We start from the raw sequence: 23,665 nt of genomic DNA on the forward strand, positions 1-23,665 counted from the left end.
GGGGCTGACACGGCAGGGGGCTGGTTCCTCGCTGTTTCCAGACGGCCTTGTGGAGCTAAGACTGAATGCGTTTCAGCATAGATGGCCACCACAAAATTGTTCATTGGCTCCTGGCCGGCCTGGGCCAGGGCCAAGGCAGCGGGGGCCGTTCCCTCACCATTTCCAGGATGGCTTTGCGGGCCACATGAAACCACTTCGTGGGCCGCCTCCGGCCCCCGGGCCTTGTGTTTGACGTGTCTACACTAACCATTTCTGGCTTTCATTCGTATCATTTATCCACTGGTTTGATTTTCCTTCTGTGGTCATTCCTGGATCATCCTGCAGCTTGTTCTTATTGGTTCTGGTGTTTCTGTGTGGTGTCTGAATCTGCATCTTATGTCGGTTGTCTCGTGGCTAGAACCTAGAAGGACCAAGGGAACATAGAACCAAGCTCACGAGTTTGTCTTTACCCTCCATACATGATTTCTAACATTTATGTCAGTAAAAATATATTTGATTTCTGACAATGCATTTTAACATACCTGCAGGTGATGCCCAGGAACTGTCTTCTAGAGATGCTACACGTTATGACGTCAGGATGTGATCCCATTTATGGATTGCTTTTCATACTGATTATTTTCTTACAGTATACTCTCTTATGATTTTTTTTTCTTCCTACTGTTTTCCCACAATTTCAGGCTCAGTTCCCCCCCCCACCCGGATTTATTGGTTGCATTAGAAATTGACTGACTTCTTTGTGGGCTGAATCTGACATTCTGAACTGAGAGAGCAACTGGCCCAAAGTCACCAGCTTTCATGCCAAGGCAGGACTAGAATTCACAGTCTCCTGGTTCCTAGCTTGGTGCCTTAACCATTACTGTTATTTCTTATTCTTTCAGGTGCTGTCCAGTACATTTCCCTTATTCCTAGGGCATCAATTTTCCCATCTGTCTCGCCCACCCTACAGACCGTCCTGCAGTGTTAGCACAGACTCAGGGATTCTTTGCCCCTCTGACCGTCTCTGCCTGCATCAATGCAGCCATTTTATTAATGTATCAATAACATTCCAGAGATGCCTTCTGACCCAAAAGTCTCTGTTGTGCCTTTCTCCCATCAGACAAATCCACCCCCTTGAAAAGATGGGGATGAAAGTGAAACGGGAAGAGCCTGGTAGGAGGAGGTTAATGGCTCCCGCAGAGGCCACCCAGCTGCCCCACAGTCAGGTTCCCAAGTAGCAAAAGGTGAAGGGGAGCAAAGCCCCCACCAGTTTTCCTCCCCAGCAATGGAGTCTCAAGACAGCCAACAAGGCTATCCTGAGAGGTAGCTGGGCGGAGGATCCCGACTCCTCTGGCACCCATTTCTGGGGGCCACTGATAAATCCTTTGCCCTTCAAATATTGGAAGGTGTATGAAATCCTTCCTTCCTTCCTTCCATGTGTCCTGGATCTCCTCTCAGCTCAAACCCCAGAGATTTCAGAGCCGAGCTTTGAAATTCCTTCCTTCCTTCCTTCCTTCCTTCCTTCCTTCCTTCCTTCCTTCCTTCCTTCCTTCCTTCCTTCCCTCTCTCCCTCCATTCCTTCCTTATTTATTTATTTATTTATTTATTTATTTATTTATTTACAAATATTTATATGCCGCCCAATCGCAAAGGACTCAGGGCGGCATACAAAGTTAAAAACAGTCATAAAACAATAAAATAAAATAATCCAGTCATACTGCGAGTCCGATCATATCCCCCCCCCCCCCGGGGACATCAGCCCCAGGCCTGCCGGAACAGGAGAGTTTTAATGGCTTTCTTAAAGGCCAGCAGGGTGGGAGTAGTTCGAACCTCGGGGGGAAGTTGATTCCACCAGGTTGGAGCCACCACAGAAAAGGCCCTTCCCCGAGGGCCCGCCAGCCGACATTGTCTGGCCGACGGGACCTGAAGGAGGCCCAATCTATGGGACCTCACCGGTCTCTGGGAACTGTGCGGCAGTATGCGGTCCTGTAAGTAACCTGGCCCTGTGCCATGAAGGGCTTTAAAGGTGATAACCAACACCTTGAATTGCGTCCGGAGACCCACAGGAAGCCAGTGCAGCTCGCGGAGGATAGGGGACACGTGGGCGTACCTTGGCGCGCCCACAATCGCTCTCTCGGCTGCATTCTGAACCAACTGCAGCCTCCGAACGCCCTTCAAGGGTAGCCCCATGTAGAGCGCGTTACAGTAGCCTTTCTCCCTTCCCTTCCCTTCCCTTCTCCTCTCCTGTCCATCCCCTTCTCTCTCTGCCTCCCTCCCTCCCTTCCTGGAAGATCATAAATGTCTCTCAGAAAAAGGATGGATGGAAACTCTTTTTGAGAAGGAAACCTGCTCTCCCTCCCCCTCCACTCTTCTTGGCCTCAGTGTCCACCATCCTTCCTTCTGCCCATCTCATCCATCCCTCTGGTTGAGCCTCTCCCAGGAACTCCCCCTTTCACCTGGGGAGGGGCCTGGAGCCAGTGAGAGTCGTGCCCCCCATTGAAGTCAGAACAGTTGGATTTCCTTAAAGGAAACAAGGTGTCCCCCCTCCCCTGCCCAGGATCAGGGTCATCCTTCTGTGGGACACACCACCCAGCCAGGGAGAGAAGTGGGAGCAGCCCCTCACTCGCCGTGTCCTTCTCTCCTATCAGCCCAACCGGCTGAGCTGAGTTTGGAGCCCCCCCCTCCGGTAAATGGACAAAAGCAGGAGGAAGACTGACAGGACTCTGGTGCTGCCTTCCAGGTGTGAACAGAAGGCCCTGATGACAAATCCTGGCTAAATCCTCGGGCAGGCTAGAGGAATATGTCTCAGCTGGACTTCAGCTCTCAGCGTTCCTCAGCCAGCATTCCAGGGAATTGTGAGAATTGGTGTCCAAGCTCCAAGGTTGAGAAATGCAGCACTAGCCCACCCGTGTCCAGTTCCAGTTTGTATTTTCAGAGTTTCTACGTGAACCTGTGGCCAGAGATCCCTCTTGGGCCGAGTGGCCAGGTGCTCGCATACATTGCCCTGCAGCTGGTGGCTAGGGAGGGTTTGGGGGCATTACCAACCAACTTCTGTGGTGAGGCAAGCCATGGTTTCTGGGTGATGCTAATGATGGGGGTTGTAGTCCAAGTTCAGTGCCACTTTTTAGCCAGATATCTGCCGGCTGTTTGTGGGCCCGGCCCTGCTCTTGGCATGAAAGCCACGGCATCCTCAGTGGGAACAGCCTCAGGCAGGAAGGCCGTCCGAGTGAGGGACGGTGGTCACTTCCTTCATAGGTGAAACGAAGCATCCCAGGCCTCACTTCAGGTGTCTTTTGATAAGGAACAGGTTGTAAATTCTGACCTTGAACTTTCTCCTTTCTCTCTTTCTTTTTTCAATCAGGTCATCTCAGCTGTTTCCAGACTTTCTCACCACAGCATCGCTCAGAACAAGGGCATCAGGTAAAACACCGCCCTCTTACTCCACTTCCAGATTCCTTTTTAATAAAAAGCTACTTTTTCGCAACAGATAAATGAATACTTTGCTTTAAACAGAGGCTTATTTGAGGATTGCAGATATCTCCTTCAAAATGTAAAACAACTGAATTATCCAAGTGTGAAAATCATGAATGGTGAAGTTGCTGGACCAAGGGTGATTTTGGTCCGCCCCCCCTCCTCTCAGCCCTATATAGTATGAGTCCCAAAAACATTTATGACCCAACCCATGCTGGACCACCATGGAAAATTACAGCCCATTCCTGCATGGATCATGATTTGGGATAACAAAACTATTAATATGTCATTATTAATAATGCAGAGAGATGATATTTCATTTAGATGTTACAAAATCAATTTTCCATTGTACGCCTCAATTTCTGGGTGATCTATGACTTCCTTAACCCACAGCTCCCATTTCATTACATGGCTTCTCTGTGCTGCTCTGTTTGGGATCTCTGCTCTGCAGATGCCCACGAGCCCCCCCCCCCCAGGGCACCCAGAGTTTCCTGCTCCCTTCTAAGGGCTTGTTGGGTTTTTTGGCAGCTGGTTAGCCCTGGGGGCTCAACTTTGCAAGCCTTGGCGTAGATTCACTTCCACCAGTGAATTGTGAGTGTAGGCAGAGTCTGAGTGAGGCCACTGAGAAATAGGATTAAGACCTGCTTAGAGAATGGAAACTTCTTAATGAGAAAAATAAACACCCCCAAGTGGCCACACAAGGCTGAGCATCTGCAGCGGGAAAGCAGTGCAGAGACTTACTGGAAAGGGACTCGGTTGGCTGCCTCGGAGGAGGCGTTTATTGCAAGGGAGCCTGAAAGGAACTTAAGAACGGTGTGTGTGTGTGTGTGTGTGTGTGTGTGTGTGTGTGTGTGTGTGTGTATGTGTGGGGAGCCCAAAGCAGGTGTGGCAGTGTCTTCTCGTCCTTGAAGAGGGGGTGGGCTATTCTCTGTAGTGCCTGAGAGGAGGACCTGCCGGAGGAGGACCTCCTAAGCTCCTCTGCAGTGGCCAGCTGGCTCCTGGGGTCGTGGGGCTCCCTCGATGGTGGGGATTCTTGCCCAGGTGGACCAGAAGGCCTCCCAGATCCCTTCCAACTCTATGATTCAAGTCTGCTCTTGCAGGAGAGGTGGAGAGGATATAAGGTTATGTTTCTAAAAAGCTTAGGTCAGTGGTTCTCAACCTTTTTAATGCCGCGACCCCCAACCGGTCGTAAGTCAAGGACTACTTAACTGGTGCAGCACCGTTTGCAGAATGGGACTTTTGGCGGGCTCAGCAGGGCAGAGACAGCCTGGACAATTCCTATTGGCTTTTGAAAGCCAGTAGAATTAGACTCTATTCAAGAGAGTCTCTTCTGTTGGCTTTCAAAAGCCAATAGAATAAAAGGGAGAAGCACAGCTAAGGAAAAGGGGAAAAAAATGGTGGACTGCGTTGTTGGGTGACCCCTGTGAAATGGTCGTTCGACCCCAAATGGGGTCCTGACCCACAGGTTGAGAACCACTGGGTTACATCATATAGCAACTGGACCAAAGTTTATTAAAACTGAGACGTTACATTACTCATCCAATAACTTCTTGGGTAGGCAGAGAGGCAGAGAGTCAAAGAGTCGTTGGAATGACCGACTTGCCATAGACTGCAGGTGGTTTCTCCCCAAAATGAAAAGCAACATGTAAATGAAGATTCAGTCATCTGGTCCAAAAGTAATACGCTTTAATAAATGTTGGTCCCGTTGCCATGATTTCACCTTTTTAGATACTTTGGGCCTGGATGATTGATACTTCATTTACATAAGGTTATGTTCTCTACAGACAATAGGTTAAGTTTCATAGATCAGCCCTAAACATCCATTTCTAACCTCAGTCCCTTAACATGTCAGTTGTCAGGCACAGACCCAGGGTTCAAAATTACTTCTTTGTTGCTCAGCCTATGCAAAGGAATCTTCTTAAACTAACAGTCAAATTAGATAAGGTTCAAAGCACTCAAGGGGGTGGTGGACTTTGTTCTCTTGTGACTGCGTAGTGATTCTAAGCTGATTCCTCTCTTGACTCCTTCTCCTGCCTCTGCCAGTCTGTCTCCTGCACAATGGAACCTCTCCAGGAAGTTGCTCCTTGGCTGCTTCTGTGCAGGAGAGTTCTCAAGGAGCCATCCTGAGAAAGACCCCCCAGGAGCTCTTGCTCCTTACCCAGACAAGGATGCCCCTCCCTTTAGGGACGCCCGTGGTAGGAGTCCCTTGGAGCCAAGCCTGAAGCTCCCCAGTGTGGGAGGCCTATGTGCATGCAGGAAGACAGGAGGAAGGTTTATTTATTTATTTATTTATTTTATTTATATGCCGCCCAATCCCAAAGGACTCAGGGCGGCGTACAAAGTTAAAAACAGTCGTAAAACAGTAAAATAATCCAGTCATACCGCGAGTCCGATCATATCCCGGCCCCCCGGGGACATCAGCCCCAGGCCTGCCGGAACAGGAGAGTTTTAACGGCTTTCTTAAAGGCCGGCAGGGTGGGAGTAGTTCGAACCTCGGGGAGAAGTTGATTCCACCAGGTCGGAGCCACCACAGAAAAGGCCCTTCCCCGAGGGCCCGCCAGCCGACATTGTCTGGCCGACGGGACCTGAAGGAGGCCCAATCTGTGGGACCTCACCGGTCTCTGGGACCTGTACGGCAGTATGCGGTCCTGTAAGTAACCTGGCCCTGTGCCATGAAGGGCTTTAACGGTGATAACCAACACCTTGAATTGCGTCTGGAGACCCACAGGAAGCCAGTGCAGCTCGCGGAGGATAGGGGACACGTGGGCATACCTTGGCGCGCCCACAATCGCTCTCGCGGCTGCGTTCTGAACCAACTGCAGCCTCCGAACGCTCTTCAAGGGTAGCCCCATGTAGAGCGCGTTACAGTAATCCAGTCTTGAGGTGACAAGGGCATGAGTGCCGGTTGGGTTCTCAGAGAAGAGGCAGGAGGGGGCAGATGTGAATCTGGGGAGGGGGATCAGCAGCAACAGCCGCAATTGCTTCTCTCCCCCTCCCACTCCCAAGGCATGTTTTTAAGTGGCACAATGAAGCTCTGTGTAAGGCAGAGCAAGGGCAAATGACTCAGACCTCAGGTTCACCCAAAGGTTTTAGGGTTTTTTTTTGTTTGTTTTTTTACTAATTAAGAGGTTTGGTACTGATGGGTTGGGCTTTTATTGGAGCTGAGTGGCTGTTTTTTAAAATCCAGCATAGTTTGGCTTAGCAATGATCTTGAGGACCAGCAGCTCAGAGAGGCAGGGCTTTGCTGGCACTTGCAAGAAGGTTGGTTCTGCAGGGGGATGGGGGCAGCTGTCCTGAGGGCCCCTTGGCTGCTTTGGAGCTTTATCTGAAAGTCAACATGTGCTTCAGTAGGACTCACAACTCTTCCTGCAGAAAGGGGGGGGCGAAACTATCATGCAGCCTGCAACAGAGGCCTGGGGGGGGGGGCCTTGATCTGCCTGGCTATCCAGTGGGTGGCCTCTGCTGCAGCCAGACTGGCCCAGAGCAAGGGAGTGAGGGGCTTCCCAGCAAAGGTTGCTAGGATACATTCATCCCTACCAGGGGTGGTCTTCAGGACTAAGCATTGAGAGAGAGAGAGGCCGAACCACCTGCTATGTCATCCATTTCCACAATAAAGATGTGAATAGGGCTGAACAATGTCTTCTGCCGTATCAGCCAAAAGCTGAAGCATCTGCACAGCTCAGGATGCTGCCCACTCGGGATTTTACAGAGACCAGGACTCCAAAGCCCCCCTTGAACCAAGGAGTCCGGCTCTGCCCCATCCAGGATCCAAGCAAAGCAGCAGCAGCAGATGCCCAGCCTCCACTCTCTCCCTGAGGGAAGGTTTTGGTGGCCAGCAAGAAGCCGAGAAAAGCTGCTTCTTGTTGGAAGCTGGAACAGAGTCTGCATATTTTTACATCTTTATTTGTCCTCATTGGCATGGAAGGAAAGTGCGTCTTTGCTTGAACAGCACAGAAGCGGAACCCACATCCAGAGGCATCTTGAGCACTTGCGCCATCGTCTCTGGGGGGGGGGGAGGCTGGATGCCTTTCTCCATCAGATAGCCTCTTTGCAGGGACTTCAGTTGGTTGGTTGGCTGCCTGTTAAGTGCCCACGTCCAGCCAGGGAGGGGCCAGGGCACCAAGGGTGAAAGCCAAAAAGGCCAGGGACACAATCTGCCAAAGGAAGCCCCCCCTCCCTCGTACCAGTGCGACTGACTCACTGCTCCTGTTTCCTCCAGGCCCTTCCCTTCAGAGGAGACCACTGACAACGAGGACGATGTCTACCGCAGTTTGGAAGAACTGGCGGAGTAAGTCTCCTTGCGAGAGTGACCTGGAGGCCCTGGGGCCAAGATAGCTGCTGCACCAGCCATGTCCCCACCGGATTAGGGATTTGGCCCCAGGTGTCCTTCTGCAAAGTGTTGTGTTTTCTCACCGAGATCAGCCCCTCTCCTGGAAGGCCTCTCTCCAGCGCTGTGGCAGTCCTCAGAGGTCCCTGGGTGGGGGGGTGTCCCCAGGGCCACCTGACAGTCCCGGGCAGCACAGAACGGGGCAGAGAGGCTGCCATGGCCCCTCCCTCCCCAGGTCAGCTTGGCTCTCATTCGGTGGCTGGAAAAGGTGCTGGGCGAGTGGGACTGAGCAAGGGGCCTGCATGGCAGTGGACGCCAGCGGCCTCGGGGGGGGGGGGCTTGCTTGGTCAGCAGCTGGGGCTGTTTTTAGTGGTTGCGCTGTGATGTCCATCTGGAAGACAGTTTAACAGGCAATATTATAAAAGGTACATTATATAAAAGGATATATGCATAATTTATCAGTGAGTTTTTATTTAAGATTTAGATTCTGCTACTTCTGTACTTCAAGGAGATTTATTTCGCATCAATATTCAATAGGGGGTCAACCCCTCCATCCTTTAAAAAATTAGTGCAGATTACTTTGAGGTGACAACCCCCTTTGTCATGCAGCCACTGGACTTTGCCGCACCCCTTTTCTGCCCAAAATACATGTTTGAGATTTGCATCCTGGTTAATCTTTCATTGTCGCGGATGTGCATTTAAAAGTGGCTTGTTCTCTTACTTTGTTGTTGTTCTAGTGAGAGAATGGCTATAAATCAAGACAGCACCAAGAAAGAAAAATCTAAGATCTATTAAATATTAACAACAAATTAATGATAAATCATAGAAAAACAGCGGAAACATAATACCAGAAGAACATAAGTTTAAACCACAATAAGGGAAGAGTGCTGAGTAAAAGGTAGATCAGAAACTAGTCAAGGCATAATCAGTGCTAAAAGCAGGCAGATTAATTCTTAAATTACGTCTTTCCCATCATAAGAAACTCTGACGTTCTAAATATGAACCTAAAGGGGAATAAGATGGAACCTGCCTCTTGGGTCCCAGGTTGGCGTTAAAGTCTCAGGATTATTTATTTATTTTACTTATTTATTTATGAGACTTATCTACCGCTTTAAGTGCAAGCACTCTCTAAGCGGTGTACACCAGTAAGCAATGTATATATATATATTTACATTGCCCCCAACCATCTGGCTCCTCATTTGACCTACCCCGGAAGGATGGAAGGCTGAGTCCACCTTGAGCCGGTGAGATTTGAACCGCTGACCTGCTGAACACAGTCAGCTAAAGTGGCCTGCAGTACTTGCACTCTAACTGCTGCACCACCTCGGCTCAATTATAGAAAACGGAAGGGAGAACCCTGGAGGCTGCACAGCTGCGTGGCCGCCATTTTCTTTGACCAAAGCCAGAGGTGGGAAGGGTCCAGTCTCTGGCCTTGACAGCCTGGCTGGAGCAGCTCCTTTCTGAGACCCCTGATCTCCCCCCACCCCCAGTTCCCGTCAGGGCCTGAAACCTCTGCCTTTTATTCTAGCGAGCATGATTTGGGAGAGGACATTTACGATTGTGTCCCGTGTGAAGATGAAGGAGACGACATCTACGAAGACATCATCAAAGTGGAGGTGCAGCAGCCCATGGTGAGGAGCCTGGCTGAAGGGGCGAGGGAAGAGTCGGACTCCTTCAGCCCCTTTGGAAGTTGGGAGCGGGCTGGGCTGGGGAGGTCGTCCTTGGACCCCCGTCCAAGAGCTCCCTTGGTTGTCAGAGTTCCTGCTCAGTGCCCTCTCCCCATCTTCTGATCCACCCTTAGTGCTGAAGGTGCCTCCAAGGAGGAGGAATCCCTGAGGCAGAGGAAAAATGTCCTAAGAAGCTGAATTTGGGAAGAATGCATCAAACGGGAAGCAGATCACAGGCTGCTGCCTTGATGCATCGTCTGCCTTCCAGTAGGGGAGGCTACGGGGACAATCGGTGGCTAAGCTAACCAAATTATTTGCAAGAGGAGTAAGATGCGTTTGTTTCGTACCCCTGGGGTCTCCGATCTGCCAAGAATTAAAGAGATCTAAGGCTCTTGTTGCAAAGCTATCTAAAACTGGGGGCAAGAACGAACTTTCTTGTCTTCGTGGCTCTGGAATAAGCATGAGAATCGGCAGAAGAGGGCTTAGAGAAGGAGCCCTGAAAGCCAGAGGTGCCTATCGGCCACAAACGCAGCCTTCCCTCCTTCGGCCCACTGTAGGGAATTCGTGCTCTGAAAGTTGGGGGAGAAACAGACCCACCATGTCAGATGAACCCAGACGGTGCTCCCTGTCAGCTCCTGGGTGGATTGCTTCTCTTTCTGAGCACGGGGGGGGGGGTTCTCTCGCCCTCTTTCTCTCGTTCATCTGACGGGCAGGTGGGCCCAAAAGCAGCATGGAAAAAAAGGCTGCCCCCAGCGGATGGGGAACCAGGTCTTTGATTCTCATTCTCCACAACCATCACTTAGCTGCAGAGGAGGGCTGCAGGGGGTCTTCGGAGGGGCAGAATCCTCCAAGGTACTTCTAGCTGGCAGTGGTAGAATATTTATTTATTTATGAGACTTATATACTGCTTTAAGTGCAAGCACTCTCTAAGCGGTGTACACCAGTAAGCAATGTATATATATATTTCCATTGCCCCCAACAATCTGGGTCCTCATTTGACCTACCCCGGAAGGATGGAAGGCTGAATCAACCTTGAGCCGGTGAGATTTGAACCGCTGACCTGCTGAACACAGTCAGCTAAAGTGGCCTGCAGTACTTGCACTCTAACTGCTGCGCCACCCGGTTCCTGGGAGAGGTGCAGGGAAAGCGGCTTATTTAGCAAGACCAGGGAGATTCTCTTGCATTTCACAAAGACCTCTTATACTTCCTTCAGTTTTTAAAAAAGCGGAAGGTAAGCAGGCAGTTTATTATGCCAAACGTAACCATGCTTCACTTTGCTTGTTATCTATACATGCTTCAGATCCGGTATATGCAGGTAAGTTTCTCACTGTAAGTGAAGAGGGTCCCTCTCTCCTTCCCGGGTCTTTGGGTGCTAAAAAAAGCCCCACTTCCTAGCTCTGTGCCCACCATTCATGCAGCCCCATGAATCCAGTGAGCTCCTGCCTCAAGAATTAGGGGTGCTGGAGGCACAAGGGTGTCACCTAGTCAACTTCACCCTCTTGAAAGGATTGTTTGAAATCCTTCTCCACTCGCCTCCTCGATGTTATTGGTAGCTGCCGCGAGAACCATTCCTGGTGTGCAGAATTGGACTCGGCCCTTATTCTGTCTCTTCTCCCCTTCACACAACATCATTGTTATATGCGGCAGAGAGACAAGGCAAGCAGCAGAAGCACTGGCCTCTACCGAATATTTTGGAGCATTGCTTTGTTCATTGATAAACTCGCCTGTTCTCCAAGGTCTCTCCCCATCTTTGGACAGCTGGCCTGCAAGAATTTGGGGGGGAAACCCGGTTTGGGGAGGGGAGAGAATCACCATTCTGGTAGAAGGTGCTGAAAGCACAGCTTGCTCTGTGGTGGACAAATAAACACCTGATTCCCCCCCCCCCTCCTGACAGTTGAGGATGAGTTTGGAACTCAGCTGATCTTTCTCACCCTCCTCGGTGTTTCATGGTGGCACCCTCAAATCTTGGGTGGCTTTGCAGAGTTCAGCCCCAGGCAGATGGTCCAGCTTTGGTCCTTGCTGAGAAGGACAATATAGGTTGGCCTTCTCATAGGTGCCTCCCCCATCATGAAGGCCACAGGCAGGGAGACACAGCAGGAAGTCAAGCAGGCAGGAGGGGTCTCTCAGGGCTCAGGCTTGGCGGGGGGGGGGAGCAGCCTTTCCCCAGCGTGGCCTCAGGCTGTCCAATCCTCTTTCCCTCTTGGGGAATCCATCCATCTTTCAGTAGAAAGTAATTTGGCAGCAGCCTCTCCCTTCTGGGATCTCTGTGAGCTTCTGGAGATCCATTTGTCTAGATCTTCCCTGCCTTGCTGGGTCTTGCAGCTTTAGAAGATGCAGCCCAAGGTTCAGGGAGATCCTTCGACTCGATAGCTGGCCCAGCATCGTTGCCTGCCACCCAAGAGTGTTCCAGTGATGCAGACAGGGACCAGTGGACGTCCATGTGGAAGTCCTTCCTCTCCACCCCAGGGCCGTGTCTGCAGGCGGGGTGGGAGCAGTCCCCAGAGCCAGTTCAGAGCTGGGTGTCCTTGGAGGAAAACGCTTTGATCGGAATGCTGGCCCCTCCCACCCTGGGCATTGGGGCGCCAATTTTTTGTGCTGCTTCCTATAGAAAATGGGCATGACGGAAGATGACAAGAGGAACTGCTGCCTGGTAGAAATCCAAGAAACCGAAGCCAAGTACTACAAGACCTTGGAGGAGATAGAGAAGGTGAGTGTGGGGCTCCTCTGAAAGGTCAGCCTTCCCGAGCAGACCTGGGTCAGCCTCTGGGCTCCTCTGTTTCTGGAGGAAAGACTCAAGCAGGCAGAGGCTCCCGGCTGACTCTTGGAGTGGAGTTGCTTTCTGAGAGTGCAAAGGTCACACTTTCACACACAGAAGGGATCGTTGTAAGCAGAAGGTCTGATCGTGTTCTACTTTGCTTTTGCAGAACTACATGAATCCATTAAGGCTGATCTTGACTCCACAAGACATGGAAGCCATATTCATCAACTTGGAGGTAACGTCCCTGGGGTTCTGTTCGGCTTTACTATCGAGGCTCTGGGCACTGCAGACCAGCAGCTTCTGGTTTACAGCAAGCCCTGGGAACCAGCCGTATTTCCAAAAGAGCCGAGGTGGCGCAGCAGTTAGAGGTGCAGTACTGCAGGCCACTTTAGCTGACTGTGTTCAGCAGGTCAGCGGTTCAAATCTCACCGGCTCAAGGTTGACTCAGCCTTCCATCCTTCCGGGGTAGGTCAAATGAGGACCCAGATTGTTGGGGGCAATGTAAATATCTATATATATATATACATTGCTTACTGGTGTACACCGCTTAGAGAGTGCTTGCACTTAAAGCGGTATATAAGTCAAATAAATAAATACATACATACATACATACATACATACATACATACATACTTCCCCCAGCAAATTGGTTTTTTGAATCCTGGTCAGTAATGACGCTGTACTTTCTTTTTTAAGTAGGTGAGGATTCAGATTTAAAATATGTTCCTAATGTGTTTTCTTTGTTTCAGGACCTTATTAAAGTGCACTTCAACTTTCTCAGATCCATTGATGTCTCCATGATGTCTGGCGGAAGCACCTTGGCCAAAGTTTTTCTTGAATTCAAAGAAAGGTAAGAAGGGAATTGAGAGGTGCTGGGCTGGAAGGGGTGAGCCCAGTGGGGTGTTTCTAGTGGAGAGGGTCCTGGGAGACCATTTCCAGGAATGTTCCCAAGATTAAGGTATGATGGAGGTATGACACTGTGTTGTAGTTCCGAAGGAAACAAAAAGACCCCAGATGAGGGACACAATGCAACAAGGTCCAGTCTGCCAGTTGTACTTGTGGAAAAGACATGACATTCCTAAAGTAGTTGGAAAAGGCCGTGCTGTGCATCTCAAGTGCATCGCAGAGGCTGCAGTTTTCAAATTTTTAGAAAGGACGTTCCTGTTGATTCTGCATGGAATCTTGTCCACGGAGGCATTTCAGGAAAGATCCAGAACAGCCCAAAGAGCACCTGGAGTGTGCTTGGCCTTGAGGGGAGATAGGAGGGGCCGAAAGAAGGGGGAACCAGTCCGGGCCAGGAGCAGTGATTTCAGTTGCAAGGAGGGAGATGAAGTTCTTGATGGAAAGAGCCGTAGAATGGCACCCGCCACCTGGCAGCTTTGCCAGGGAGCCGACCGCTCTTGCCGAAACAACCAAAACAAAAGCATTGCAAGCTTGCACTTCAGTCTCTCCTCCTTTGGGCCACGTGTGAGATGTTGCGATGCATGTAGAAAATGGGGGGAGGGGGGTTTGCCTCGTGATGCCCCTGATGTCATATAGGCACACATAGCACACACACACACACACACACACCCTGTGCAGATGCCACTGGGGCTTCCTGTGAGCGAAGGTATTTGAGCCCTCGACTCCTGCCCTGAGCAGCGCTGTGCTCAACGGCCTGAGCGACGCATGGCGGCTGCAGGGCTTGGGAAGAGGCACAACAGCCCTCTCGCTCTGCTTCTTCGCAGGCTTCTGATCTATGGCGAGTACTGCAGCCGGATGGAGCACGCCCAGAGCACCCTGAACCATCTCCTGGCCAACCGAGAGGATGTCCGGCAAAAAGTTGAGGTAACTGAGGGCTGGGAAGCAGAACCATATGGCACTTCGCTTCATTTCTGATATTTCATTCTTTCTGTAAAACTGCCGAGGCCCTCTAAATTATTTTTATTAGTATTTACTGCCTTTATATGCCTCCCCTCTCCCCTACAAGGTGACTCTTGAGCAGTGAGTCCTCTCTGTGTTTCCTCTGTCTCGTGGCTGCTTAACCAATGAAGAAAACCCATCAAAATAATAAGTTTATGAAAAGTAGTTTATTAAATGAATGTGCCTTCCAACTCCCAGCAACTCTGAGTGGTTTGCAATTGTGAGATCATTTGAAAAGGAAAACAATTTTAAAAATGGAAACAAAAAAACAAAATAACGGCAAGGAAATAAACCCAGAGGGGAACAGAAAGAAAGAAAGAGGCTCCTAGTGAAGAAATAGCAGAATGAAGGCACTCCATGAAAAGTGAAGTCAACCACTATGACGGACTGAAAAACCGGTGCGTAGACCTGCTCCCCGGGTCACTCGGAGTTCTCCCACTCTCTTTGGGGGATGGGATGAACTCCACAGCTTCCAGCTGCCTTCAGGGCAGTGTCACAGGCTCACTGTGGTGGTTTTGCTGGTTTGGGGCAGGACCCTGGGTCGCCTTCTGTGCTGGCAGCTCGGCTGTTGGCAGCTCAGTGCGCCTCCTTCCCACACCTGAAGCAGCCAGTGGATCATCAGCGTGGGCTCTGCTCACGTGGCCCCAGTTTGGGGGCCTCTTTCTTTTCAGGGGCAATCTTCACATATTCATGGCTCTGCTGGTATCTAGATCAAGCCAGGTTGATTTCCACTTCCTCTGCTAGGACATACCAGCCATGGAGATTGAGGATGGATTGGATGCACCTCTGGAAAGGCATGTGTGGTAGACCTCATCTCTTAGCCCGTCTCAGAAACATCCAATCAGGATGTCTTCTGCCAGTCAGTCAGTCGGCAGGCCAGGTCGCGAACCTGCTGGGTGTACTTGCCCCCCTCCCGCCCCCTTGCCTGATGGCTTTTATGCGATCTTTGGCTTCGAAGTGCTTCCAGAGTGCAACCATGAAACGGTCGAGGTTTCTCAGCTCCAAGGCGCCATCGTTGTGGAGGTTGACCATCCATTCAGCTGCGCCCCCCTCTAATGCCATGGTCACACACTGCACCTCAGCCCCTTCGGTGGGTATTTCCGGGTCATACTCTTGCATGTATGTCTAACACTTGTGCCAGGAAGAACTCCAGTTGCTTTGGGTCTCCACTGAACTTTACTCCCAGAGCTGGTGTCTTGCATCCTCTCTGCCTTGCTGGTGCTGCTCCTGCAGCCGGGGCAGTCTGGGCTGTGGGGCCAGGCGCTGGGAGGGTGGCAATTGCCGAAGGTCTCTGCTGCCGCCACTGCGGTGGCAGAAGTAGTTGCCCCCTCGCTTGCAGTGGCTGGAGTTGGCTGGTCAGCAGGATGTTCTACCCGGGCTAGGGCTTCTTGAGCTACCAAAAGCCCCCCTCAGGAACTTTATGGCTTGCTCCAGCATCTAGTCCTCTTGCTCTGGCTCAGCTGCGCTCAATTCTTTCCCCAGTTCCTCCAGCTCTAATTGGGTCTCTCACCAGCAGCTGTCACAGCCCCCACGAGTGAATGTCTCTTCCCATTTCTTTTTCCAGACTCCGAGGGACCGTTGGGGTCTTGGTGGGTTGTCCTCTTCCAGCCATCTGGCTAGATCTAGCCTCCAGGAGGGGGTTTCGAGGATGCTTCCCCCAGGCCTTGATCTCTTCCTGGTTGCTCCCTTAAGCCAACATCGTTTTCACGATCCCCACGGTAGAGGCAGTTTCCTCTCTGGGTTGACCACAACTGCACAGCTGGCTTAATGTCAGGCCTGCCCCAATCTGATCCCTTAGGAAAGAAAAGCCTTCGACTCCATTTGGTGAGAGCAAAGGGTTTTTTTTTACTAAGATGTCAGTTGCAGTAAAGTCAAGCCAGGTCTGAAATCCACGCTTGCTGGATACAAAAATAAGGTGTAGGTTTGCCCCCCTAGCCCATCCCTTCCCCCATGACCCGTCCATTTCCAGCCAACCGGAACTGGCCAAGACGTTTTGAGAACTCTGACACGTTTGGGGGTACTCCGCTTATTTCTCAGGTGCCTGGCCTTGGGATGCTGCTCTGGTCCTTCTCACCTCCCCATTTCCTGTCACATACATACAAAGCTTTATTGTCCTTTCAATTCCTCCCCCTTCTCCCCCTTTTCATCCTTCTGCCCCTTCTTCATTTGATGTCAGGGTGCCTGTGAGGCGTCAAGCCAAACCAGGCAGAGTTGACTGCAACTTTATGCAAAGCACAGAAGAAAGAGTGGGAAGCCCAGAGCAGAAGAAATTAAAGGCAAAAAAAAGGAAAAGGAAATAGAGCTAAAACTATTTTTCACCAGAACCATATTCCACCACATTTCTTCTACCACACGGAGAATCCACTTCTTGTATTGTCTTCGGGATCTCCTAACTCACCAGTCCCACCCTGACTTTGCCACTCTCCTCCTTCCTTCCTACGTCCTCAGATGTGGCATGGCATGTTTAGTCTCTTTCTGGCAGAAGGAAGAAGCCATATAGATGAGCCATATAGAATGAGATTTTCTCATTCCAGTGCCCAAAAATGAAACCCAGATATCAGTCAGGGCTCCCAAATTTAAATTCTAGCCTTTTTCTTCTGTCTGTCCCGAGTCAACAGACGCTCAGCCGTTCCCTTCATGGCCTTGAAAAGCACTTGATTGGTGCTGACCTAATGGAACCCTCTTGCTTGCAACTGGTTCCTACCCACCGCCCTCCTTCTTTCTGCTGCCCTCGCTGGCTGAGGAGTCCTTGGTGCTCTCCGGGTTTGGTGGTTTTCTTACAGATGTTTCATCACCCAAACCAGGTAACATCGTCAGTGCAGCTAAGCTCAGAGAGCCCCAAGGAGCCCTCATTTCAACCCTGAGCTGCAAGTATTCTCCTCCGTCAGTGCTTTCTAAGCAGTCCATTCCCACTCCATTCAGCTTCGCTGTTCTTCCTGACAGTTCCCTCTGCTGTCTTCTAGCGGAGTCACTCGACTGGGAGATGGGCGGCTATTTCAAATAAATGCACAGGCAGAAGCGCCCTCTTGTCCCATTGGGGCAGTCAGGGGTGCTCCTTTTAGCAGAGCCCAGCACCGTCACCCAGGCCACCCGGCCCTCCCACTGCTTTGCCATTTGCCTGCTTTGAAATGGCTTTTCCCACAGAAACTGAGAAGCCCAAATCCCACAAGGGTCATATTTGGGTGTTATTACAACTCTGGGGTGACCAATGCCATTTTGGGTCCCCCCCCCAGTAGCCTTTGTCTTCTCTCCTAAACTCCCCCACCCCTGAAATCCTGAATCAGCGAGCCCCAGAGAAAGGCGTGGCAAAGGGGGTCAGGCCAGGGGCTGAGCCTTTGCAGGCTGGTGACCCTGAAGCCCCTTCTGGCCTCGCTGTAGGTAAGCATCTCTGCAGCTCGGTCTCTTTCAAAATTTTATTAAGATTTGCCATGTTAATCTTTGAGTAATTAAAGCTTGTGACACAGTTTGCCTTAATCCAGTGGTTCTCAACCTTTCTAATGCCGTGACCCCATAATACAGTTCCCCATGTTGTAGTGACCCCAAGTGGGTGTGGCCACCAATAAGAGGGAGTAGGACAGCTAGGGAAAAGGGAACAAAATGGTGGACAGCATGGTTTGGCGACCCCCATGAAATGGTTGTTCGACCCCAAATGGGGTCCCGACCCACAGGTTGAGAACCACTGCCTTAATCCCATTCAAGTGACTTTTATTTGATCGCTTTTTCCTACTAAAAACCACAATTTTTGTTTTATGTCATAGCTGATGCTCAGCTGCTCCTTGAAAACTGCCAAGTAAATGCTGCAATCACCTCTGCAAACCACTTTGCATGCAAGGAATTAGAAATGGATAATTAGAGCATAATTACAATGTAGCATGTCGGTTTTCTTCATCCGCCAATGGAAACCACGTGCTCTTTTCATACCGTTAGGGTGCTGCTCAGAGATAGGAAACAGAAGAACCATCCCTGCCTTCTCAAAGGCCGCCCCATCTCTGCAGGCACGCAGGGGCCATCTGTGGGACAGACCCGCCTGGGGCCACCGTCCTCAAGTCGCTCATTGGTCTTCAGGCTTAAAAATGGCCTCTGTCTCTGACTAATTTCCACTCGAGCCCGCCTCTTAATTTATTTCGTGTCCAGATCAAACCTTAAACTGCCAACATGAGCTTGCCTTTTTGGCTTTATCGTTGGCCAGAAACAAATTACTTTTGGTGCATCCTATTGGTACAGTGGTTCTCAACCTTTTTAATGCCGTGACCCCCCCCAACCGGTCGTAAGTCGAGGACTACTCAACCGGTCGTAAGTCGAGGACTGCTCATCTGGTGCAGCACCGTTTGCAGACTGGGGCTTTTGGTGGGCTCAGCAGGGCAGAGACAGCCTGGACAATTCCTATTGGCTTTGGAAAGCCAATAGAATTAGACTCTATTCAAGAGAGTCTCTTCTATTGGCTTTCAAAAGCCAATAGAATAAAAGGGAGTAGCACAGCTAAGGAAAAGGGGGAAAAAATGGCGGACTGCATTGTTTGGCGACCCCCGTGAAATGGTCGTTCGACCCCAAATGGGGTCCCGACCCACCGGTTGAGAACCACTGTATTGGTAGCAATGGACAGGCCAACACATTGGCCAGACTGTGTTTCTCCACCTTTGCACAGCGTGTTGTTATCCACCAGCAGCCTCCACTTGAGCATATTGGACTTACACTCAGACACGCTCACCCTCAACGTCATCTAGGTCCTCCAAGTGACACAAGGGAGATCGGATCCCTCTCGCGGGCTCCCTTCTGGGATTACAGGGACCTGCCGCTGTTTTGCCGCTCTCCTTTGGAAGGGCCGTAAAGGGGCTTGATTTACTTCTTTGGAATCCCTGGTCAGACTGCTCTGGCCCTTCTTTCCAAACACCTATCACAGTTGGGGGAGGGGACACTGTCGGGTAAATATAATTTAATGTGAAATTAAATCTCCCTCTTTTTGGAGATAATTTTGGGCATCTTGCTTGGTGCCATGTCAGGAAAAGTGTCAAATCTTATCAAAAATATTGGTGGTAAACTCCCGCAACTCCTGTCTATAAAAGACGCTTCCTTTCCAGTGTCAGGAGAGGAATTATCTCTTCGGTCTGCAGGTCAGAAGTGGGTCTCCTTGAGTTCCCGGGTGCTGCTTTTCCTGGCCCCGCAGCCAAAGTGGCAGAGGTACAGAGGAGCAATTCATGGGCCAGGAGTCCGAGTCCCTTGTGGGGAGAGCTGTGGGGGTGAGAGCAACCTGGCTGGCAGATGGTGGGACTGATCCCAGCTGCTCCTGGTTCATCCTATTTCCACCTTTCTTTGAGCATCTAGCATCAGCGATCTGCTCTACTCGCCCTGAATAAATCCTGCTCATACTTTGCTCCTTCAACAGGACTGTCCTTCCTTACTTAGACTTGGAGTGGGGATGGCGCACCTGGTTGAAATTAGTCAATTAGACTAATCCCTTTGCCAAAGTTGGGATTCACAAACTTCTCTGATGCTTGTTGCTTCCCACACTGGATGCACTTTGATGATTTGCAGACCACAACTGCTCGCTGGGTACCACAGATATGGCGCTGCAAGAAAGAGCTCCTGGCCACAGTCTCCATTCTTTGACAGCGCAAAACAGGAGCGGACAGCAGCTGGACTGGGTCTGGAGACCCTCCTGTGCTGGTTCCAGATAAATCTGGCCCAGAATGGAATTGCAGTTGAGAGCCCTGCTTAGACTGCAATTTGATACCTGGATTTGTACCAAATCCTAAATTTGGGCTTCTTTCTATAGAAAGCCTTAATGGTTCAGTTCATTAGGACTTCTTAAATTAGAACAGACTTCTAACAGTATGGAGAGAATTGATCACAGTTTTAATTTCATTTTGTGATTCAAATTGTACCATCTGCTGCTCCTCATATTTGTATTCTGCCTAGAACTGAAGAGCAATTTTTAGGGTTTTTTAAATGCAATATAAAAATACACGCATCTAAAAGAACATCTGCAATCACTTAATGAAATATTGAAAATCCAAAATCATGAGAATACTTTAAACCCCTTAAAACCTCTTCTTTATTCACCTGATTCTGTTTTTTTCTACTGTTTTATCCTCCTTGGTTTTTTTTTTCTTTTCTGTTTATATCTTTTCTCTTACGATGTTCAACAAAATATATTTTGGGAACTCAGCCAAAGGTAAAGAAAAGACCAGTCCATTTCTCAGGAATTGTGGCCTGCCAGGGCCTGGGTGGGAGCTCAGGGGGCAGGGGTCATGGCATCCAGCGGGCATCCAGTGCAGGTCTGGGGGGAACACAGGGGGCCCTCACTGTTGCAAGGCCAGATCCAGGAGCCCTTTGAGCTGGCTGGGTCCTGGGGCAGGATGGCTCCATGGGCCACTTGGCTGCTTGGCCCTGGACAGTCTGTCTTTAGCCACCAGAGATGGTTGCTGCTCTTGGTCCAGCTACGCAAGCAGCACTGCTGCTGCCACAGACGGACCTTCATTGGAGGCAAAGGTGGGCTTCACGGCTATCTTTTGTTGCTCTCCTTTCAAGGAATGTACTCTGAAGGTCCAGGAGGGGAAGTTCAAGCTCCAGGACCTGCTGGTGGTGCCGATGCAGAGAGTCCTGAAATATCACCTTCTGCTCAAAGTGAGTCGTTCTCCACCTTGCAGAGGGATGAAAAACCCAGATGCATTCTGCAGTGGGCAGGTGGGCTTCAGTTGCTCTCAGTGCAGAGCATCCCAGGTGAGAATGACAGAATTGGAAGGTATCTTGGAGGTCTTCTAGTCTACCCCCCTGCTCGAACATGGAACCTTATACCATTCTGGACAAATGGCTCTTCAATCTTCTGGACCCACAACTTCTGGAGGGGAGCCATTCCACTGATTAATTGTTCTGAATGGCAGGAAGTTCTAGATTGGATCTCTACTTGATCAGTTTCTACCATTGCTTCTTGTCCTGCCTTCAGATGCTTTGGAAAATAGGTTGACCCCCTCCTCTCTGTGACAGCCCCTCAAATATTGGAAGACTGCTATCATGTCACCCTAGTCCTTCATTAGACTAGACATACACAGTTCCTACAACTGTTCATTGCACAACCTACCCTCTGGTCCCCCAATCATCTTTGTTGCTCTTTTTTGCACTCTACGTTTCTAGAGTCTCAACATCTTTTTTGTATCATGGTGCCAAAATTAGATGCAGCATTCCAAGTGTGGTCTTGGATTGCGTTAACTTTTTTGGCAGCAGCCTGGATCTCTCTCACAGTTACTATTGTTGGGCCAGGTACCACTTTTTCTGTACTCGTGCATTTGGTTTCTCTTGCCTAAGGATAAACCTTACTTTTCTCACTTCTGAAATGCATTTTGTTGGATAGGGCCCAGTGTTCCAAGTCTGTCCAGATCCTCCTGTGCTTTGAGCCTTTCACTTCTGGAGTGTTGGCTATTCCTGCCAGCTTGGTGTCGTCTGCAAATTTGTTGAGTTCCCTTTTTATCCTCTGACCTAAATCCTTTATGAAGGTATTGAAGAGTGCTGGGCCTAAGGCAGAACCTTGGCTACCCCACCCCTTACTTCTCTCCACATGGAAGTAGCTCCATTAAGGACTACATGCAGAATGCGGATGGTCAGCCAGTTGCAAATCCATCTGGTGCTGATGCCGTCTGTCCCACAGTTTCCCGTCTTGCCAAGAAGGCTGCGTTCTGCTTTGTCAAAGGCCTCCCTGGTGCCCAAGGAAATTATGTAAACAGCATTTCGCTGTTTACTTAGTCACTTTGTCAGTGAATGCATTAATGTTTGTCTGGCATGATCTGGCTTTGGCTTCTACAACAGCACAGATCTCCTTAATGCCGGTTCCAGTTGGATTGGTAGAGCCAAAGGGATGCAGAACAGCCAGCCCCACGCTGCCCACCTGGCCCTTGGAGTCCAGGGGAGATCCTGAGCCTCTGCATCAGGCAAGGGGCAGGGAATCTTTCAGACAATTTCAGCCTGGGCCTCCCCTGACTCTGCTTGTGCCCCCCTTGCCCAAGATTCTCTCCCGTGCAAATGCTTTTGATTCCACCCAGAAATTGATAATGCAGTTATTCTCACAAACCTTGATTAATTCTGGCTTGTTCGCTCAAGCTTGCACCAAATCATCTGATGCTGCGTGGCCACCCCCAACGGCCATTATCCTTGGGGCAAACAACTCCAACACTTCCTCCTTAGCAGGACCTCTCCTGCCACCTACTGCAGAGGCCTTGAACCCCTGGCATGGTGAGGTGGAGCAGGAAGCCGGCAGGCCGGCAGTGGCTGTAGTAACCCAGGATGATGGTTTGTCTTCTAGGAGCTGCTCAGTCACTCATCCGACCGGCCAGAGAAACAGCAGCTGAAGGAAGCATTGGAGGCCATGCAGGTGAGGTCCTGAGGGAGGCCTTTTGGGGATCACTGCACAGAGGCATGGCCCAGTCTCTGACAAAGAACTGCTCTCCAAAGGCCCCCCCCCCCAGTTTTTCTCAGCCTGACTTGGCTGTGCTCTGCTTCTGCCCTGGGGGAGTGGGGGGGCTGGGAATTGCACAGGTGGCTGGGCAAGGGAGGCTGAACCCAGAAGCAGGCCTGTCTTTCCGCTCTCGGAGCGGATCCCTGCCCGGGGCTTTCTGCTTGCAATTTATTTATTTATTTATGAGACTTCTATACCGCTTTAAGTGCAAGCGCTCTCTAAGCGGTGTACACCAGTCAGCAATGTATGTATGTATGTATGTGTATGTGTGTGTGTGTGTGTGTATATATATATATATATATATATATATATATATATATATATATATATATATATATATATATATATATATATATATATATATATTTACATTGCTCCCAACAATCTGGGTCCTCATTTTACCTATTTTATTTATTTTATTTATTTATTTATGAGACTTATATACCGCTTTAAGTGCAAGCGCTCTCTAAGCGGCGTACACCAGTAAGCAATGTATATATATATATATATTTACATTGCCCCCAACCATCTGGGTCCTCATTTTACCTACCCCGGAAGGAGGGACGGCTGAGTCAACCTTGAGCCGGTGAGATTTGAACCGCTGACCTGCTGAACACAGTCAGCTAAAGTGGCCTGCAGTACTGCACCTCTAACTGCTGCGCCACCTCGTCTCTTATGCCACTGATGGGCCACTTCGACCAAAAAAGGCCTGTTTTTCGTTTTTCAGGACTTGGCCATGTTCATCAATGAAGTCAAACGGGACAAAGAAACATTGAAGAAAATAAGTGAATTTCAGAGTTCCATAGAAAACCTGGTAAGATCAAAGGAGCAGCCTTTGGCTCTTGGTGATAAGCGGCAGAGAGGCCTTCTCAGTCTCCTCTCCTGAAGGCCAAGCCGTTTCGGTGACCGGCAACAGGCTCCTCCTCCTCCTCCTTCAGGAGATTGGCATCCCATAATGGCTGTTACGAGGCAGTGATTGCAAATGGCCTTAGCCAGCCAAAGGGCACAGGTGATATCAACCAGGGCGGGACCCAATTCTCCACCGCTAACTCTCCACGGGCCAACTTGCCGCCGGACAATCCACGGCGGAACAATTTAACAATTCTATTTATTTTTTA

At 50.1% G+C, this 23,665-nt stretch overlaps 1 protein-coding gene across 7 annotated transcripts in view; it reads left to right on the forward strand.

The window, feature by feature from the left end:
• Positions 1-23,665, forward strand: part of VAV2 (vav guanine nucleotide exchange factor 2) — a 109,512-nt gene that overhangs the window by 69,440 nt on the left and 16,407 nt on the right. For 4 of the 7 annotated variants that reach the window (XM_039348356.1, XM_039348350.1, XM_039348352.1 and 1 more), the window contains 11 exons: positions 3,338-3,396; positions 7,667-7,735; positions 9,303-9,405; positions 10,742-10,756; positions 12,050-12,148; positions 12,366-12,434; positions 12,949-13,049; positions 13,927-14,026; positions 20,630-20,725; positions 22,395-22,463; positions 23,275-23,361. In XM_039348356.1, coding sequence (XP_039204290.1) covers positions 3,338-3,396; positions 7,667-7,735; positions 9,303-9,405; positions 10,742-10,756; positions 12,050-12,148; positions 12,366-12,434; positions 12,949-13,049; positions 13,927-14,026; positions 20,630-20,725; positions 22,395-22,463; positions 23,275-23,361 — 867 coding nt within the window. The remainder of the gene's footprint in view (positions 1-3,337; positions 3,397-7,666; positions 7,736-9,302; positions 9,406-10,741; positions 10,757-12,049; positions 12,149-12,365; positions 12,435-12,948; positions 13,050-13,926; positions 14,027-20,629; positions 20,726-22,394; positions 22,464-23,274; positions 23,362-23,665) is intronic. The other 3 variants (XM_039348351.1, XM_039348353.1, XM_039348357.1) reach the window with 1 other exon arrangement.

Source organism: Crotalus tigris, unplaced genomic scaffold, assembly GCF_016545835.1.
Source record: "Crotalus tigris isolate CLP2741 ecotype Arizona unplaced genomic scaffold, ASM1654583v1 scf7180000018142.649072, whole genome shotgun sequence".
Taxonomy (NCBI): Eukaryota; Metazoa; Chordata; class Lepidosauria; order Squamata; family Viperidae; genus Crotalus; species Crotalus tigris.